This window comes from Sinocyclocheilus grahami, unplaced genomic scaffold (genome assembly GCF_001515645.1).
Source record: "Sinocyclocheilus grahami isolate Dianchi unplaced genomic scaffold, SAMN03320097.WGS_v1.1 scaffold876.1, whole genome shotgun sequence".
Lineage (NCBI taxonomy): Eukaryota > Metazoa > Chordata > Actinopteri > Cypriniformes > Cyprinidae > Sinocyclocheilus > Sinocyclocheilus grahami.
Window position 1 is genome coordinate 810947 of NW_015506055.1, and position 21936 is coordinate 832882.

The 21936-nt window shown below is 38.5% G+C and overlaps 1 protein-coding gene across 2 annotated transcripts in view; it reads right to left on the bottom strand.

The window, feature by feature from the left end:
- The window catches only part of nfatc3a (nuclear factor of activated T cells 3a), a 77653-nt gene that overhangs the window by 44875 nt on the left and 10842 nt on the right, over positions 1-21936 (bottom strand). For both annotated transcript variants that reach the window (XM_016248346.1, XM_016248347.1), the window contains exon 2: positions 5873-7043. In XM_016248346.1, the coding sequence (XP_016103832.1) occupies positions 5873-7043 (1171 nt within the window). The remainder of the gene's footprint in view (positions 1-5872; positions 7044-21936) is intronic.

Sequence of the window (21936 nt, forward strand, 5' to 3'; positions counted from 1 at the left end):
AAGAGCGGAGAAAGCAAACAAGGGTGTATTGGATCCGTGCATTGACAGCAGCCATTGATGTTAATTTAAAGAACGAAAGAAAAGAAAAACCCTCACTGATCTTGACTGAATCACTTTTGTAACCTCAGTTTATGTTTTATTTGCCTGTTGTTTGGCACTGACTACTGTAATGGTAACATGCATCTGTGTATTATGCATTCCAATATAATTTATCCTTATTTAGGGTATAGGCCTATTCTATTTTGATCTGCAGTTTAATAAAAGTTAAACAGATAAAAAATAAAAAGTAGCACTGCATGGATTTCTGAATATTTATTTAAACAGACTTCATAATGATGAAAAACCACAAACATGACAGGTATAATTAAAATACGCAATATCAGCGCACATTTCAGTGCAATATATTTACAGATTTTTATACCATGTATACAATATAATTATGTTTAATTAAGCTGATATATAGCACAATAAATTCTTAATTCAAAACTATAAAGTTTTGTTGCAAACGGCTGAAGACATTATAGTACTATATCTCAGCTCGCCCCTCAACATATATGCATTCGGCGATTCGGCAGCCCAACACTGAATATTATTTTGTGGGCATTGTATTTTGATTAATAAAATAAAAATTATAAAAATTACAATACAAAAATTAAATTTAAATTACCCTGCTTCTAAATAAATAAAGCAGTTCTTTTTATTTAGTTAAAAACGGGCCAAAAGAGACCTCCGAACTAGTAGGCTACCAGAAAGAAAGAAAAAAAACCTTAACGATTTTGCTCAGAATTCGTTTTTAATCCTTGCATGATTTTATTCATTCATGATAAATATCAAATACGTTATAGCTTGACTACAAGTATAAAAACAATGCTGCGAATGTCATAATTAAGGAAATTAAACTTACCATCATGAAATGTCTACACAGGCGATAATGCCAAAAAGAAAGAGAAACATCTGAAAATAGGCATATTTTATTCAAGACAATATTATATGACATCAACGAGCATTTATCATTATTACAATCACCGCCAGAATGTCCAACTTCACCATGATGAACTTAAAATTGGGTTCTATTATTTTTCCTCAACAGTTCTCCTCACAAAACGAAATTCATTTCAAATTTGATAAGAACAGAGTGGAAATTATTAGCAACACCAAAATAACAGCAAAGCTAATGTTTTCTATTAGTTTAAGCCCAAACTAAGAAAAGTAAAACCAAACTTTGTGGCAATAATTAAGACCAAACCGAACATGATGTGTGTTTATGGTGCATGTCGGCAATGTTGTCTCGGCGGGGGCGGGGCGTGGTGGAGGTGGGGCTTACGTAGACGATATTATCGGATATCGCAATATTTTTAAAGGCTATTATCGATAAGATATTTTTGATATATCGCCCAGCCCTACGTCATACGTCATCCGCTGGAACGGCTTCCGCGTATGACAGATACCGGAAGTGAGAGAAAAGTGTTTATTACTTTGAAATATGCATATTTTTCTTACAAAAACCACATGGTTTTGCTACAGGAGGCCTTTAATCAACCGCCCCCCCTGGAGCCGTGTGAGGCATGTTTTATTATGGATGCGCGCGCTTTATTTGACGACTTGTGGACTGTTCAACTGCAACACCCGCTGACTGCAATGATAGAGCTTGGAATAGCCAGGACAATTTTTTATATAACTCCGACTGGATTCGTCTGAAAGAAGAAAGTCATATACACCTAGGATGCCTCGAGGGTGAGTAAAACACAGCATTTTAGTAGCATTTTCTTTTTTGGGTGAACTAACCCTTTAAGATGCAGAGCAGTTCAGTGAGAGGGTAGTTCACCCAAAAAAGAAAATTCTGCCACCCTTGTTCAAAACTTATATGACTCTTATATGACTTACTTCTACTGAAAACAAATGAGATATTTTGGATATGGTGGTAATCAAACCACTTTTGGTTACCAATGACTTCTGCTGCATGTACAAAAAAGCAAGACATTTCTTAAAATATCTTCATTTATGTTCCACAGAAACACAGGGTTGGATCAACATGAGAGTAAGTAAATGATGACCAAGTTCTAATTTTCTGGGTGAACTACGCATTTAAAGATATGCAAAACTTATGACTAGTGAAATTTATGAATGACATAAGGGTAAATCAGTGATCAGTGAATGTTTTTTTGTCTTAGTCTAGCTCTCTACCACATCCTCTCCATCCTCTCTCTTTCCCAATCACCCCTCACTCCTCATGCTGTCATGGTAACGTGAGATGGTTCGTCAGGGGAAACGCGAGAAGGCTCAATGTGTGTGACAGTAGTGGCCTAACGATAGTGGACTAGTGGCCTGTGGACATCAAACGGCTTTACTTGTGACAATGAACACTTGCCTTATACACACGCAACTCTTGTACACAAAATGAACACCAATTTAAGGTTTAAATCAACACCACTATTCAAGAATGTCTTCACACTACTCTGCATCTACACTACCATTCATAATTTTGGAGTCAGTAAGGATTTTTTTTAATAATTAATAATTTTATTCAGCAAGAATGCATTAAATTGATCAAAAACTATATTTATATTTCAAAAAATGCTATTCTTTCAAACTTTCTATTCATCAAAGAATCCTGAAAAAAGTATCACTGTTTAAAAAAATATATATTAAGCAGCACAGTTGTTTTAAACATTGATAATAATTCTAAATGTTTATTGAGCCCCAAATCAGCATATTAGAATGATAAAATAAATGAACCCCATTATATGAAAGAACTATGATGACATGCATGTGATCTATGTTTACTTTGCATATGACAGATGCAGTTTGTTTATTTCCAAAATGTTAACATATTCTGGCAGCTCTGACAGGATGGACCAGCTGTCAGTCTGGGCCGACCAGTGACAGCCTGACCCTTGCAAGAAAGGCATATGAATATTTTTATGAAACATAAAAGCCAAAAACTAAAACAAAAACATCATGTACATTTGATACATCGACCAGTCCTAAGAGGCAAGCAGGTGTGTGTCTTCATCTGAAAGTGTGTTATGTTTAGCCGGCTGTCTTAAACTAGACCCGCTATAGACTTCAGCTTAATACTGTGCCAACTTCACCCACCCCGCCATAGCAAACCCATCTGTTAAACCAAACAAGCTTCTAGATCTTTCTATTGCTGTTGATTGATGGAGAAGTCAGCACACACACACACACACACACTCACAAACAGGTCCGATGGCAGACAGCAGAGCTGTGGGCTCATATAACAGGAATCAGGTATCATGTCTCTGTTGTATGAAGGTACGGCCGTAAAGTCAACACTGCTCCTACGTGTTGCTCTGCTGGAAGATTCTTTACAAGCTTGTGAGGAGGAGAGCAAGTTCTGTGACTATGTGCTTATTTCTTATGCAACTTTGGAATCAAGGGTGTATCCCATACATTGTGGATAATTAATGAAGGGGCCTAACTGAGTTAAAAACTGTGTTGTGTTGGTGCAGTCGATAACAGAATAATTGTGGGTAGGAAAACCAGGGTAAAGGAAAGGCCAGGGTACACACATAGGCCGTCTTCTTCTGACTAGCATGCGTGTACACACACACACACACACAGGCATTATCCGATGCTCTGATATGGATAGCAGACACACATTTAACTCTTTCTGTTCTTCAGTTCACTCAACTGCCTCATCATGCTACTCTAAATGTATACTGGATCTGTTCTAAAAGTAGTGCGGTAACTATCAGTAAAGTAAGGCATCACTGAAATAAAGGCTTGCCATTATTTAATGATTCACATATATTCTTCACGTTTAAAGGGATAGTTCCCACAACAGTGAAAATTCTGTCATGATTTACTCATCCATATGTCATTCTCACCCTTATTTTCAACTGACATTCTTCTGTGAATGAAGTCTTGAAAAATATTATTATGACCATGCAATCAAAGATAATGCCAGTCATCAAAATGGTTTCAATATTCTTCAAAATATCTTCTTTTGTGTTCCACAGTTGAATGAAAGTAATAATGGGATGGTAAATAAATGAATAAATAAATAAAAAGAATTTTCATTTTTTGGGGAGCCATCATTTAAGACAACCTCAGAATACTTTGCATTGAGTTAAGTATATATATAGAAAAACATTATAATAATAATAAAATTCCTAAATGGATAAATAACAGACTATAGACATATTTTTATTTCAGAAATATGTAGCTCTATTTCCATAGTAAACTATTTTATGTGTCCTCCTAGGTATTATTTGTGATTATAGTATTGCATTGTTAGCTTAGCAACATGCTTAATAATTATCTGAACGCAAGGATGCGTGATATATTGGTACTATTTTAATTAGTAATAGATTAAATAACGATTTTTTTGAGATTAATATTTGCTGTTTGTGTTAAAAATAATTGTTGTTAAAAAAATAATAATTATCTGCATTTTTACTTCCTGAAGATATTTCTTTATATTGTTTCTATATATACTTTCTTTATATTGTTTCCACATTAATTCAAGAGATTCAATGTGAAAATCTATCCAAAATTTAATGTTAGGTGTGATTAATCGTGATTAAATACAGAAATCTAACTAAGTAGTTAAATTTATACATTTATTGGCACAAATCGATATTGTTTATTATTGTTGTGCATACTCCTTTTCCATATTTTTGCATTTAGTTTTCCTTCCTAATCCCTCACATAGTTAATATTTTAAAATAATTTGTATTTAATAACAATTCATTAGCAAACCTCAAAATGTCTATCCATATTTCAGACTGTACAGTATAATGTTGTGATGCTTAAAGGGTTAGTTCACCCAAAAATGAAAATTAGGCCATAAATTACTCACCCTCAATGTATCCTAGGTGTATATGACTTTCTTCTTTCAGACGAATCCAGTCAAGAGTTATAATTTTGATCTTTCACACTGTTTAATGCCACTCAGCGGGTGTTGCAGTGCTTCAGTCCAAAAGAAGTTAAATAAAAAGCGCCCATCCATTAAAAAAAAAGTCTCACACGGCTCTGGGGGGGTGAACAAAGGCCTCCTGTAGCGAATCGATGCGTTTTTTGTAAGAAAAATATCCATATTCAAAACGTAATAATCACTTTAATTTAGCTTGCGCCAACAGTTGTACACGGAAACAGCTCCGGGCGGATGACGTATGAGGTCAGCGTTGTGCATGCGCCGGTGAGTCTCGTGAAAACCAACGTTTGTTAACAGGAGCAAAGGAAGCAAAGTTTCCTTACTTTAGCTTCCGCGTTCGTCAATTCTGAGCAGCGCATGTGCAATGCCGACGTCCTACGTCATCTGCCCGGAACTGCTTCAGTAAGCGCAAGCTAGATTAAATTGATTATTACTAGTCCCGCTGAGTGGCATTAAACAGCTTGAAAGATCAAAGACAATTTTATAATAAAACTCAGACTGGATTCGTCTGAAAGAAGAAAGCCATATACATCTAGGATGCCTTGAGAGTGAGTAATTTATGGCCTAATTTTCATTTTTGGGTGAACTAACCCTTTAAATTCACTTGTTGATTTTAGTTTTTAGTGTTTTAATTATTTGGACAAAAATATAGGATTTTAACATCTCCCACTGCATTATTGCTTATTGGCAATAAAACTAAGATAATTTATAAGTTGAGTCTCTTGTGCTTTAAGAAGTGCTATTTGTGTGCTGCATGTGAGAGACAAAAACAGTTGCAGCCAAATCAGTAAAATGAGGTTCTCTGTCAGTTTGGATGCTACCTTAGAAGACCGCAGACAATTTAGTAGTCAATTCACTCTGAGTTATTGTCTCTACACATGAACACTTGCAAGAAAGAAGCATTGTAGAGCTATACTCACATGAACTCAATAATGGTTACTCTGATGTCACTTCACAGCAGAGGGAGTTTACCTGAAAATAGGTGTGTGTCCTGGTTTGGGTTTGTTCCATGTGAAGTGAGATGGGACAGAAAGAAACTGCTCTCCAGATCCATCCTTCTTTAATCCGTGCATGCCGTCCTCAGCAGGTGAGTCAAGCAAAGGAGACACATTCCCAGAGTCATCCATGCCCAGGTCACCCTTTCCTGACTGGATTGCTGCTGTACAGTCCTGGGAGGTCTTTCTCGTCTTGGAGGGGATGTCAGCCTCAGAGGGACAACACTGGAAAGGGGATACACCCATAGATGGGCTTCCTATCCAGGTGTCTTCAGTCACGCTCCCCCTGGGCGAGGGGCCGGGCGTGGCAGTCGGGGAGTGATGGGGTGATAAAGAGCCCAGGTAGCATATATCAGCGCTGGAGTGGCGTCTCTTCCCGCAGGGTGATGTCGGACGTGAAGAGGGCCGTGAGGGTGAGCGAGGGTTCAGCCAGTTCTCATCTGTGATGCTGGTACGGGGCGAGTGGCAAGGCGACTGGCGGGGTGAGAGAGAATGGCCATGCGAATGAGAAAGGGAGTGAATGAAGGCCGGGTGATGATGGTGATGCTGCTGTTGCCACACTTCCTCATGTGGTCCAGTCTGTGGAGAGCAGCCAGGCGAGGTCAGCGGCGAGCCCAGGGTGAAACGTGCCGCTGCTTCATTTAGCTCTGAATCCACGTCATCGTACACGTGTGAGATGGATTCGCAGGACGATGCGTCGGAGAACCAGCTACGAGAGGAAAGGCTGCTACATGGACTCGGGCTCAGGGATGAATCTCGATACGAGTGATCTAGAGGCAGGTACAGGTGGTCTCGAGACAGAGGTCTGTTGTGGTAGTCTCTATCCGGACCCTTCGCTCTCATCTCATCCTCGCTGGCCTCCATCTCCTGCTGGCAGCTCGGGGAGATTGAGGTGATCTGGATGCTGGGACATTCAAAAGCCTTAGGTGGGCCATGGCCTCCTCCGCCCACCCCTGTGTGCGTGTATTTAGAGTCCTGGGGCTCGTAGCTGGGCTCATAGGCCTTGTGGTGGGCCTGCAGGGATGGGGAGGTGGCAATGAGTTGGGCTGGGCCTCCATGCCGCTGGAGACCGTATGATTGGTTCACCACTGAAGGAGGTTGTCCCACATTGAGGACGTAAAATGATGTGTTTTCATCTGTTTCTAGATCTAAAAAAAAAAAAACAAGACAAAACATGGAGAGGATGAAACAGACAGAAGAATAAGGGACAAAATAAGCATTTGTACAGTGTAGCCAGTGGAGTTCTGAAATATTGAGGGAATAGATTTCCATGAATGATGCAGAAGAGAAATACTGTGCCTTAAAAAAACATTCTACCGACAATGCGCTTACCCAGAATGACAAAGGTGGACTGTGGACCATCTGTTAAAAGAATGTGTATTAATGACTGTTAACAACTCTTGTATTTGGTATTGCTGAGACAAACCGTTCAAAAATCTGAACGGCTGTTGGAAAACATGTGAATACTGTCTGACTAGCAAGTGGGTGTCAGAAATCGAAAGCTGCGCACTGATACCCTTGTGGACAGCTATATTTCTGCTTTTCCATATGAGCCACCTACTGTCAGGGAGTGAATATGCATTGTCTTTTAGTCTACCTATATATTTTTTTCACTTAGGTATGAATAAAATCGCAAATTTATCCCAAATTTCTGTGCAGAGCATTTTGTGTTGGTGTGAACAGGCCTTTAATATGCCATATACTCAAGTAATTGTTGCTTACAAATAAAACATAGATACATAACAGATATGATAAAAGATCAACGCAAAATAGAAAATATTAAAAAGTGTAAAAAACTGCATATTTACATAAGGTGTGTGTGATATACTGATTTAGAACCAGGATAACATTTTAAATGTTGTTTCTATCATTGTTAAGGCGGTGATTTTTTGGCACCTTTCTTCAGTGGCTGTGCATTGATGGAGATATCCCAAACGCCTGCACTGCAGAGAAGTATTTTTAATTGATAGTTTTATTCTTTCATTAAATCAATATTTTGCAGTAATTGTATTAATCACTTCACCACAGCATTCTACAGTTCTAGGGATAGAGTTTTAAAAACCAGAACTACGGTTAGCAAAAAACACATACAGGTAGGTGCATAAAATAAGTCACTTATAGAAACTGTATAACATTTACCAAAGGTCACAGTGTAATTGCTCGTATAACTAACACATAAATAATTACGGTCTATTGAGGCACTTCAAGGTCTCTGTCTGCTGATAAGAGGGATGAAAGAGAACAGGCTATTTTCTCTCCTCTCTCTCTCCTTTTTTGGACTGCTGTTCTGATAGCCTTGAAAATGAAAGACTCGGGCTAGCTGCAAACAAACCACTGGGGAATCTACAGACGCTACAACACTAGCAACAGGTTAACAATAAGAGCATTATAGCACAAACACAACACTACTGATATCTCAGTATCCGCGCACGGGGATGGTAGGGGTGAGAAGCACAGAGAGAGAGTGAGAGTGAGAGAGCAAGATCCATAGAGTCAGATCCATTTAAAAGCAGATATAATGAGACAGAGAGCCAGTGGGTTAGTCAATGGGGAGAATTTCGGGTGGGGCGACAGATGGGCTCAAATCCAGAGAGGAATAACCCGTGCACATGTCGTCTATCTCAGGACGTGCACAAAAAACACACGGGAAACAAATTCGCATATAGGCGCATGCTTTAGCCTGTCACCACATAGAGACCGACCCTATTAATAACGCCAGCTCGCACATACACAGATGGCTATTATGCACTAATACTGTACAGACACACACCCACAGAGCATATTGTGCCTGTGGTCTATTAACGGTTATTGATGAGCTTCCAGTGACTGGGCAGAGGGAGCCTGACAGGGCCAGACAGCAGTGAGCAGCCAGAGAGATGTGTTTCTACAAGCTGCATACAGCCCCACAGAGTCAAAAATAAAATCAGCGTTGCGATTTCACAATGCAACGCAATCAAGTCTCGTTGAATACCATCTTGATTCCCCACTGGTATGCTGCTTTGGATAAAAGCATCAGCTAAATAAATTAATGCAAATGGAGTCATGGCCTTTCTCTCACTTATCCTCCTTTGACTGACTTACCCAGTGTTCTTTTTTTTCTTTCAAAATGCTCTCATTTATGTTTCTCTACCCCAATTCTCGTCTCTCTATTTTTACCCCTCTCTATCCCCCTCCATCTGATTGACTTATTTATAGATGCTCCACACACTCCCTGTCATAAGACATGCCTATTTGTGACGACAGAGCCTGACAGACAGGAAGGGGGACAAACCTAGGTGTCACACAAGACTCAACATGTCAATCCAACTGTGAACTCTGACCCCAAGGGAAATAGATCACTGGGAGTTTACTCAATCTGACACACACAATGCTGCGATATACTACAAAGATGCAGCAGTATACTAACTCAGAATAACATTCCATAGAAAAAATGTGAGATCTTTGATCCCTAGAGTTAATCTGCAAAGGCAAAGCCTATGTTTTTTTTTACCCACAATTTCATGCTGAACTTCATTCATGAGGGAGAAGAGGCTTTGATTAATCCACCAAATGCTGGCTGCCAGATCATTAGCATAGCGCCATGAATAAATACAATGATGGGTGGATAAAATAAAGGAGAAAAAAAGACTGAAAGAGAGAGATGGAGGGTGCTGAGCATTGGGAGCAGTGGAAAAGTAGGCTGATACTTTTGAGGCTGGTTTAAGGTTCAGGTTGGACATCTAAAGAGATGCTTGAGACACTTTTCAAAAGCTTCTTTATTATCTTTATATACAGAAATTAATTTTGGTTGTAAGAAATTCAGTCACTGAATGCACCAATTTGGCTTTCACCAGTTCCTGTTTCAACCAAAATTTGTAGTAATTCTGTCCTTCCTATATTCACATCACCATATTATAACAAGTTTTTTCCTTAAAAATCTAAATCAATAAGCAGACTCAGAATCAGAATGGCTGAAATTAAAACGATAACCAACCCTATTCCAGACCTTGCTCTTGTTAGTCTATTGCTCTCACTGGAAGCAAGTTTACCCTGCGATGGCTGATCCTGGAAGCAAAAACACCCAAATGTGTGAAATGGCTAATAGTGCCACAGAAATGGCACTGTGCAGCTTTAAGGCAGAGAATAAAGATGTGGAAAGAGAAATATATTTTTTTAAATTATAGTGTGAGAGAAAGAGAGAGCAGAATAACAGAAAATGAGTAATGAGCACTATAACTAGCTCTCCAAGAACAGATTGTTCCCCCAAAAGACCTCCCAGCCTCCCTAGCAGAGCTAATGAATACTATGATGAAAGTATTGTGTCAGTCCTCACATGATAAAGATATATACAGTAACATGACATCTGCATCATCCTTCATAAAATGGAAGTGTTAGAGCTGCAGCACAGCAAGTGCAAATGCTCTGACACCGTGGTGCCCGTGACAGCAGTGCAAATTCCAGTCCAGCTCTGTATATTTTCTTGTCCTCAGTCTCACTGTCCTTATAAGCAAAAGTAGTCACAAAGCACATTTCAATTAGTTCCAAAATCTTATTTACAAAAACCAACACTACTGTTCCAAGTGCTGATTTATTTTTTGTTTGTTTTTGAAAGAAGTCTCTTATGCTCACCAAGGCTTCATTTATCCCAAATACAGTAAAAACAATAATACTGTAAAATATTACATTAAAAAAACTGTTTCCTATTTTACTGCATTTTTTATTTATTCCTGTGATGGCAAAGCTGAATTTTTAGCTGCCATTACTCTGCTGAAATTCTCTGATGAATGGAAAGCTCAAAGAACAACATTTATTTGGAAATTGAAATCTTTTGTAATATTATAAATATCTTTACTGTTCCTTTTCAGTAATTTATTTGCATCCTTGCTGAATAAAAGTATTTATTAAAAAAAAAAAAATCTTACCAACCCCACACTTTTGAATGGTACTGTTGTGTGCAGTACAAACATGTTGCATACTTGATGTCTGTTGCCTTGTACACACACACACACACACCATTAGTTTTTGCTACCTTATGTCTGCTGGGAACGTCAGTGAGTGGAAACCTGACCCAGATCAACCCAGAACCATCTGCTGGAAGGAAATGAGGGAAGTGTAGTATTGTGACTAATATGGCATGCAGTTTAGTTACGACAACAACTCAAATTTACCACTTGAACGATGTGACAGTTGCTTGAGGTTCATAGAAACATTTCATCCAGCTCCAAACCCCCTCAGCACGGTCTCACAGAACCTGGGTCAGTAATAATCTATGATGAGGAATGATCTTATGCAGTATGAGGAGAGGAGTCCCAGCGTCTGCCTGCTCATATCAGACGCTGTTCAGTTCCACATCAGACTGGCTATCTGGTTAAATAAAGAGGCCTAAGAGGCTTTGCTGTTCCTAAGCTAATAATAGTGGGAAATCGCTGTAGTGCGCTGAGAAGCACTCAATGCCTTGTACAGTCCATGACACTACTAATACACGGGCTTTCGCCAGTAAAGTCACCCAGAGGTGAGACCAACAGTCCCTACCTGGTGCAGTGTGTCTGTGTGTTTGTGTGCATGTAATATCAGACCAGGACTGTGAGGGAAGTCATGTTAGCACGCAAACACACAAACAGTTTAATTGCTTTGATTCCTTGAATGCATACAGGATGCGAACTGACGACAGGAATGAAAAACTCAAGCCCTTTCCTCCATTAGTAATGACGCTCACATAATTAAATTAAGCACAGATGAAGCATGGACCTCTCTAAACATCTCTGTCTGCTGTGAAGGCAGAACGGTACTTATCCTAACGCACCTGTCACGATGCAACTGTTTGAATTAGTCCACCACTAATGAAAGATGGAGGCAGATGCTGTAATAAACAATAAGGGATGCCTAGTCCATGCGATAGATGAATCAATATCAAACTGTAATTATCCGTGCTGTGACTTCAATGTACCAATGGCGTCTCAATAACTTGTTGGTTGAGGAATGCACTTACCTACAAAAATGTGCATACTCACTTCAGGTACACATATCAGTTTAGTGAGAATCTAGTGTAGGAAAACAGACCATTTAAACAAGCAAGCTTAATTTAAGAGCATCCTGCTTTCTTCGATTTTCCAATTTGGCTCCATTTTCAAGTCTTGCGTCACATCATTTTCCTACTTGCACATGTTGTTTTGCTTTCCCCAGCTTCTCTCCCGAGTCATTTGTTTTGCTGATGCTTTGTGAAAATCATTTAATGACTCAAGAATTGAGCTTTAGGCCATCATGAAAATGTCAAAAGTACATTGTGACCCCTGGCTCTGACGTGAAATTCCTTCATTTGGATATTTCCCACTTTTCCGACAACCTGTGTGAACTCCGGGCTATAAGATGTCTACGTACATGCCTCAAAGAGAGTCAATTCCTGAATTGCTTACACAACATCCTGACTTGAGTGCTTGTGTGTGCGTATCATCTTTAGTGATGGGTGTAACCTAATCCGGAGTTCCCTATGTAGAACACACTTGCATGTATGAAGGATTTTTCATACAGATCAAACATCTAACTGTCTCTCTCGTACAACTGGCCTAAAATAATAATAAACAATTTATTGTAAATCAGAAATTGAATAATGAAGACTTTAAATATGCGCTTTTTCTTGACCGAACAAGCTTCCTCTTAACACTGCCTGTTTCTAAGAACTGTTGGCAGAGTGCCGTCACTTCTAAACACTGAGTCTCTGACGCAAGCTGCACAGAGCAGCCCACACCTGTAGCACCAACATCTCTGTAGCGCACAACTGTAGCCGATTAAGAACACAAAGAGACGCACAGCACGAGTGTGTGTGTGCGTGCGTGCGTTTTTGCCTTTGTCTAAGCTTGCATACGAGTGTGTGGGCATATGTGTGTCTCATTAGTCGATGCTGGATGCTCTCAGTCAATCAGACTCAGTTGAAAGGGGTCAGCTGGGATTCTGTGGTCACACACAATGACAGCTTTTATTTGCACATTTTTATTAACTATATTTCCAGTAGCATAGCTTAGCTGCTTTCAAAACAGTTCAGCTTTTCCAGCAACAAGCTATTTTTTCCTACAAGCAGCAGCGTAGCAGGACAAAACACTACATTGCTGCTTTTGTGTCACATTGTGCATGCAGCAAGCTGAGACAATAATCAAACACACTTCACTAGACCGTTTTTGTGAGTTGGTTTGTTTGTGGCAATGAATTTGCCAAATTTACATTTCTTTTATCTGGTCAATCAAAATAATCATCAATAAGATTAATTTAACTTAGCTGAAGCCCTACACTGGATATTTGTAGAATGAGCATGCTCTATAGGTGTCATATTTTACAAAACTGATTTCTAGAGTAGCAAATAGTTTTTGCACACACTAAACCGTTGCTTTAGGAAGTGAAAAAAGATGACAAGTCATCCTTCCAAGAAGTAAGTAGGCCTACACACTGCATTGTAGCAGACCCATGACTGATGAATCACTCTACATGTTGCAAAAAATATGATATCAGGTAAGATTTAAATGCAAAGGTGAAACTGAAAAATATGAATCTGCTTTATTTATTTGTGTTTATATTTTAGACATAATATTTTATAGTTAATTCAATCTGGGATTTGAATTAATAAAATGCCTCTATGAAAACATAGGGACATCTTTCTATTCAACGGTCTATAATCAAATAGTTTATGAAACAGTTTTATGTTTTTTTATGATACAACAAAAAAGGTGAAACCATTGACCACCCTGGCAGAATACTTCTATGGAGATGAAATACAAATAAAGTAATTTCATTGCACTCTGCACAGATAGCATAAGAGCAAAAGCTTTAACATAATTTGACTTGAGATGGTATCCATGTAATGGTTTCAAAAAGATAATCATCTGAGAAGATGATGAACAAATACATTTTCGGCCAACCAACATAAATGTCATTGCTTATACTATTAAGCAATTTCTTAATGTAATCTGAAGCCTGTATACCTTTAATAATGTTTTGTCTTCAAAATGGAATTCCATAATCTTATAACAGAAACTGAATAGAACGAAAAGTCAAATCTTTTTTAGACATTATACTAAAAAAACATCAGTTTCTTGGTTTTAGCAACATCCACTGTCTCAGTCTTTTTTTGCAGTTTTTAGCAAATTGTTCCCCATGCAGGAGAGTCACTGCTGTGGCCCCCGTTCTGCAGCCAGTTACATCACCAACAAGCTGCGGATGTCCGCTGTGCTAGGTGATGGTAGCCTAAGCCAACATGAACGTATGTTTGCTATCTAAATAAAGCTCCCTAATTAAACCATCTCATGCTGTGATAACATTACAGGATAAACAAAGCTCAGCCGGCAGAGGGAACGCCTCAGGTTCATTTAGTCCCAACCTTGTCAATCACTGCTGAAATAGCCAAAGCAATGGAGCTTGTTTCAGATCTTACGCCTGGTCAATTGCAGTTCACATTACACAGCAGCTTACGATTCCCAAAAACGTAAAGAAAGGCCTCATGCCTCTCCCTATGAATCATAAACAGTGCTTTTTGCCTGTTCAATCTGTATATGAAAGGAAGTTGAATTTACCCGAGATCAAAGTGGTCAACAGAGCAAAAAGAAATCAAAAGACTTTGATTTTGCTTACAGACACTATATAGGACAACCTTGGCACTGGGAGTTTACTCAATCTGACACACACAATGCTGCGATATACTACAAAGATGCAGCAGTATACTAACTCAGAATAACATTCCATAGAAAAAATGTGAGATCTTTGATCCCTAGAGTTAATCTGCAAAGGCAAAGCCTATGTTTTTTTTTACCCACAATTTCATGCTGAACTTCATTCATGAGGGAGAAGAGGCTTTGATTAATCCACCAAATGCTGGCTGCCAGATCATTAGCATAGCGCCATGAATAAATACAATGATGGGTGGATAAAATAAAGGAGAAAAAAAGACTGAAAGAGAGAGATGGAGGGTGCTGAGCATTGGGAGCAGTGGAAAAGTAGGCTGATACTTTTGAGGCTGGTTTAAGGTTCAGGTTGGACATCTAAAGAGATGCTTGAGACACTTTTCAAAAGCTTCTTTATTATCTTTATATACAGAAATTAATTTTGGTTGTAAGAAATTCAGTCACTGAATGCACCAATTTGGCTTTCACCAGTTCCTGTTTCAACCAAAATTTGTAGTAATTCTGTCCTTCCTATATTCACATCACCATATTATAACAAGTTTTTTCCTTAAAAATCTAAATCAATAAGCAGACTCAGAATCAGAATGGCTGAAATTAAAACGATAACCAACCCTATTCCAGACCTTGCTCTTGTTAGTCTATTGCTCTCACTGGAAGCAAGTTTACCCTGCGATGGCTGATCCTGGAAGCAAAAACACCCAAATGTGTGAAATGGCTAATAGTGCCACAGAAATGGCACTGTGCAGCTTTAAGGCAGAGAATAAAGATGTGGAAAGAGAAATATATTTTTTTAAATTATAGTGTGAGAGAAAGAGAGAGCAGAATAACAGAAAATGAGTAATGAGCACTATAACTAGCTCTCCAAGAACAGATTGTTCCCCCAAAAGACCTCCCAGCCTCCCTAGCAGAGCTAATGAATACTATGATGAAAGTATTGTGTCAGTCCTCACATGATAAAGATATATACAGTAACATGACATCTGCATCATCCTTCATAAAATGGAAGTGTTAGAGCTGCAGCACAGCAAGTGCAAATGCTCTGACACCGTGGTGCCCGTGACAGCAGTGCAAATTCCAGTCCAGCTCTGTATATTTTCTTGTCCTCAGTCTCACTGTCCTTATAAGCAAAAGTAGTCACAAAGCACATTTCAATTAGTTCCAAAATCTTATTTACAAAAACCAACACTACTGTTCCAAGTGCTGATTTATTTTTTGTTTGTTTTTGAAAGAAGTCTCTTATGCTCACCAAGGCTTCATTTATCCCAAATACAGTAAAAACAATAATACTGTAAAATATTACATTAAAAAAACTGTTTCCTATTTTACTGCATTTTTTATTTATTCCTGTGATGGCAAAGCTGAATTTTTAGCTGCCATTACTCTGCTGAAATTCTCTGATGAATGGAAAGCTCAAAGAACAACATTTATTTGGAAATTGAAATCTTTTGTAATATTATAAATATCTTTACTGTTCCTTTTCAGTAATTTATTTGCATCCTTGCTGAATAAAAGTATTTATTTAAAAAAAAAAAATCTTACCAACCCCACACTTTTGAATGGTACTGTTGTGTGCAGTACAAACATGTTGCATACTTGATGTCTGTTGCCTTGTACACACACACACACACACACACACACACACCATTAGTTTTTGCTACCTTATGTCTGCTGGGAACGTCAGTGAGTGGAAACCTGACCCAGATCAACCCAGAACCATCTGCTGGAAGGAAATGAGGGAAGTGTAGTATTGTGACTAATATGGCATGCAGTTTAGTTACGACAACAACTCAAATTTACCACTTGAACGATGTGACAGTTGCTTGAGGTTCATAGAAACATTTCATCCAGCTCCAAACCCCCTCAGCACGGTCTCACAGAACCTGGGTCAGTAATAATCTATGATGAGGAATGATCTTATGCAGTATGAGGAGAGGAGTCCCAGCGTCTGCCTGCTCATATCAGACGCTGTTCAGTTCCACATCAGACTGGCTATCTGGTTAAATAAAGAGGCCTAAGAGGCTTTGCTGTTCCTAAGCTAATAATAGTGGGAAATCGCTGTAGTGCGCTGAGAAGCACTCAATGCCTTGTACAGTCCATGACACTACTAATACACGGGCTTTCGCCAGTAAAGTCACCCAGAGGTGAGACCAACAGTCCCTACCTGGTGCAGTGTGTCTGTGTGTTTGTGTGCATGTAATATCAGACCAGGACTGTGAGGGAAGTCATGTTAGCACGCAAACACACAAACAGTTTAATTGCTTTGATTCCTTGAATGCATACAGGATGCGAACTGACGACAGGAATGAAAAACTCAAGCCCTTTCCTCCATTAGTAATGACGCTCACATAATTAAATTAAGCACAGATGAAGCATGGACCTCTCTAAACATCTCTGTCTGCTGTGAAGGCAGAACGGTACTTATCCTAACGCACCTGTCACGATGCAACTGTTTGAATTAGTCCACCACTAATGAAAGATGGAGGCAGATGCTGTAATAAACAATAAGGGATGCCTAGTCCATGCGATAGATGAATCAATATCAAACTGTAATTATCCGTGCTGTGACTTCAATGTACCAATGGCGTCTCAATAACTTGTTGGTTGAGGAATGCACTTACCTACAAAAATGTGCATACTCACTTCAGGTACACATATCAGTTTAGTGAGAATCTAGTGTAGGAAAACAGACCATTTAAACAAGCAAGCTTAATTTAAGAGCATCCTGCTTTCTTCGATTTTCCAATTTGGCTCCATTTTCAAGTCTTGCGTCACATCATTTTCCTACTTGCACATGTTGTTTTGCTTTCCCCAGCTTCTCTCCCGAGTCATTTGTTTTGCTGATGCTTTGTGAAAATCATTTAATGACTCAAGAATTGAGCTTTAGGCCATCATGAAAATGTCAAAAGTACATTGTGACCCCTGGCTCTGACGTGAAATTCCTTCATTTGGATATTTCCCACTTTTCCGACAACCTGTGTGAACTCCGGGCTATAAGATGTCTACGTACATGCCTCAAAGAGAGTCAATTCCTGAATTGCTTACACAACATCCTGACTTGAGTGCTTGTGTGTGCGTATCATCTTTAGTGATGGGTGTAACCTAATCCGGAGTTCCCTATGTAGAACACACTTGCATGTATGAAGGATTTTTCATACAGATCAAACATCTAACTGTCTCTCTCGTACAACTGGCCTAAAATAATAATAAACAATTTATTGTAAATCAGAAATTGAATAATGAAGACTTTAAATATGCGCTTTTTCTTGACCGAACAAGCTTCCTCTTAACACTGCCTGTTTCTAAGAACTGTTGGCAGAGTGCTGTCACTTCTAAACACTGAGTCTCTGACGCAAGCCACACAGATCAGCCCACACCTGTCACACCAACATCTCTGTAGCGCACATCTGTAGCCGATTAAGAACACAAAGAGACGCACAGCACGAGTGTGTGTGTGCGTGCGTGCGTTTTTGCCTTTGTCTAAGCTTGCATACGAGTGTGTGGGCATATGTGTGTCTCATTAGTCGATGCTGGATGCTCTCAGTCAATCAGACTCAGTTGAAAGGGGTCAGCTGGGATTCTGCGGTCACACACAATGACAGCTTTTATTTGCACATTTTTATTAACTATATTTCCAGTAGCATAGCTTAGCTGCTTTCAAAACAGTTCAGCTTTTCCAGCAACAAGCTATTTTTTCCTACAAGCAGCAGCGTAGCAGGACAAAACACTACATTGCTGCTTTTGTGTCACATTGTGCATGCAGCAAGCTGAGACAATAATCAAACACACTTCACTAGACCGTTTTTGTGAGTTGGTTTGTTTGTGGCAATGAATTTGCCAAATTTACATTTCTTTTATCTGGTCAATCAAAATAATCATCAATAAGATTAATTTAACTTAGCTGAAGCCCTACACTGGATATTTGTAGAATGAGCATGCTCTATAGGTGTCATATTTTACAAAACTGATTTCTAGAGTAGCAAATAGTTTTTGCACACACTAAACCGTTGCTTTAGGAAGTGAAAAAAGATGACAAGTCATCCTTCCAAGAAGTAAGTAGGCCTACACACTGCATTGTAGCAGACCCATGACTGATGAATCACTCTACATGTTGCAAAAAATATGATATCAGGTAAGATTTAAATGCAAAGGTGAAACTGAAAAATATGAATCTGCTTTATTTATTTGTGTTTATATTTTAGACATAATATTTTATAGTTAATTCAATCTGGGATTTGAATTAATAAAATGCCTCTATGAAAACATAGGGACATCTTTCTATTCAACGGTCTATAATCAAATAGTTTATGAAACAGTTTTATGTTTTTTTATGATACAACAAAAAAGGTGAAACCATTGACCACCCTGGCAGAATACTTCTATGGAGATGAAATACAAATAAAGTAATTTCATTGCACTCTGCACAGATAGCATAAGAGCAAAAGCTTTAACATAATTTGACTTGAGATGGTATCCATGTAATGGTTTCAAAAAGATAATCATCTGAGAAGATGATGAACAAATACATTTTCGGCCAACCAACATAAATGTCATTGCTTATACTATTAAGCAATTTCTTAATGTAATCTGAAGCCTGTCTACCTTTAATAATGTTTTGTCTTCAAAATGGAATTCCATAATCTTATAACAGAAACTGAATAGAATCTTTTTTAGACATTATACTAAAAAAACATCAGTTTCTTGGTTTTAGCAACATCCACTATGTCTCAGTCTTTTTTTGCAGTTTTTAGCAAATTGTTCCCCATGCAGGAGAGTCACTGCTGTGGCCCCCGTTCTGCAGCCAGTTACATCACCAACAAGCTGCGGATGTCCGCTGTGCTAGGTGATGGTAGCCTAAGCCAACATGAACGTATGTTTGCTATCTAAATAAAGCTCCCTAATTAAACCATCTCATGCTGTGATAACATTACAGGATAAACAAAGCTCAGCCGGCAGAGGGAACGCCTCAGGTTCATTTAGTCCCAACCTTGTCAATCACTGCTGAAATAGCCAAAGCAATGGAGCTTGTTTCAGATCTTACGCCTGGTCAATTGCAGTTCACATTACACAGCAGCTTACGATTCCCAAAAACGTAAAGAAAGGCCTCATGCCTCTCCCTATGAATCATAAACAGTGCTTTTTGCCTGTTCAATCTGTATATGAAAGGAAGTTGAATTTACCCGAGATCAAAGTGGTCAACAGAGCAAAAAGAAATCAAAAGACTTTGATTTTGCTTACAGACACTATATAGGACAACCTTGGCATCATTATATGACCACAAACCTGAATATTTAGATCATGTTAGTTTGTTTAGTTCACTATCTGAGGAACCCTTTGGTTTCACTGCAGCCAAAAAAAAATGCAAAAAAAATGCAAAAACAAAGAGAAAGAGAAACTGAGAAATAATGCTGCAGAGATGGATGCCAATTAGGGTTTACTGATTTTACTTCCCGCATTACTACACTTAAGTTAGTTTTTGTGGCCTAAATGACATCTTTTAAGCAAATGACTGAAAGCACAATTGCTGTGGTGAATCAAAATACACTCATCACCTTAGCCGCCAAAAGTCTCAGAGCCTCATCTGCGATACACCACAACCAAGACACACACACGTACACACGCAACTATCCAGCTGTCAGACACACTTTTAATTACACAATGGCCCGAGGGTAAATTGTGTAACAGTGCCTTAGGGACCAAAAGAAGGGGAAGGAAATGAAGTGGTGACTCTGAGGAGTACTAGGGACCTCAGATACAATGCAACAAACAAGCGTGAGGAAAGGAAAGACTGGAAGATCAAGCAATCTGAACTCGGAATCCCAGTTTGTGGTTACAGATCATTGAATATAAATTTTATCTGAATATTCAACAGATCAATAAACAGTACTCGAGTACTCACTGAAAATACTTATTTTAGAAAACAAAAAACACTATTAAAACATGTCTAAGAACGTGTCCTATGTGAATGCCTCCTAATCGCATCCTGCCTCAGACTGAAAATTATGTTGATGCAGTTTGCTATGAAAATGGTGGTGTAACCAACTGCAACATTAAAAATTGCCTGCTTTTGACAAATTTGTGTAAATTGTTATTAAATTTTAATCAAATGTGAAAACGAAAAAAAAAAAACCTTATTGTGATTTCATAATGATTTTTACAGAGATTGCTTGAGAAAATAACCAAACACCAGCCCAATACATTTATTTGGCACACGTTTGACTGGCCGCATGCGTGCTGAACACAATTAAAAAAAATACTTTCAGTTTTACAATTCATTTTAGTTTTTACATTAATTTAAAAATGTACTAAATAAATATAAGCTATAGCCTAATGTTTTTATGTAAAATAATTTTGTTTTTCATATATTATTTTCAGACATGAGTAGTACTCACATAGCCTAATTAACGTTACGCATTTAAAGTAACGCCCAAGTGGCCAGCGGCAGACAGTGAGCATATGTTTGATCAATTTAGCCTTCTCAAATCATCACGAATCGACTAAAATAAAATCTATAGATATAAAACAGTACAAGCATATAACAATGTTTAAAAGTTAAACCTAGATAAATGTGCTCTGTATCCAATAGTTTGCGCAGAGAGTAGAAGAAGCTGAAGCATGCTTTGCAGGACATAGAGACGCCAGCGCGATCACTTGCATTTTTTTTCAGTGGATACACCGTCATTTTTGCTCATAAAGGTAAGAGTAATACATCATTTGTAACTGTAAAGGGTCTACTTTTATTTGAGTGCACTCACAATATCAACAAAACGTTGTGCTTTTATAAAATAAAGAAAACAAACATGATGCGCTTTCTGCCGTCTCATCTTGAACAGGCACGCTTCACAAAAATGAACCGAAACTCAGCGAATACATGCCTCACAGACATGATAAATATATCTATCCACCTTTTTCTTCAACGCGGAAGTAAGCCTATGGGTGAGACTTCCGGTTCATTAGCCGCTATAGGTAAATAACGAGGAAAATAACAACATGCAGTAAACGGTAAAACTGTTTGCACTACAAATCAGTGTGTTCATACTTTCAGATAATACATTAAAATAATATGATAAGACACACCAACTTTCAATATCAAGCAGCAAAACGAACTGTTTTGTTCAGCTAAAAATAGCTGGACGGAGTGGACGCAGATGAGACCGGAAGCATTTTTACGACAAGAAAAAGGTGGATAGAAAGCTTTAAATTACTACTTAACGAAATAAAACAAATCAAAAACTCTTTCATTATGATCATAATCCGTAAAGATGCACTTCTCTCTAAAGGCGCGTCTAATGAGGAGATGACGAGTCAGGATCGACAACTTCATCCTTGCGACACCGACTCAGAAAACACTAGTTTATTAGTAAATAGTTAAAATATCTCCTTACTGTTTCCCCCTGAC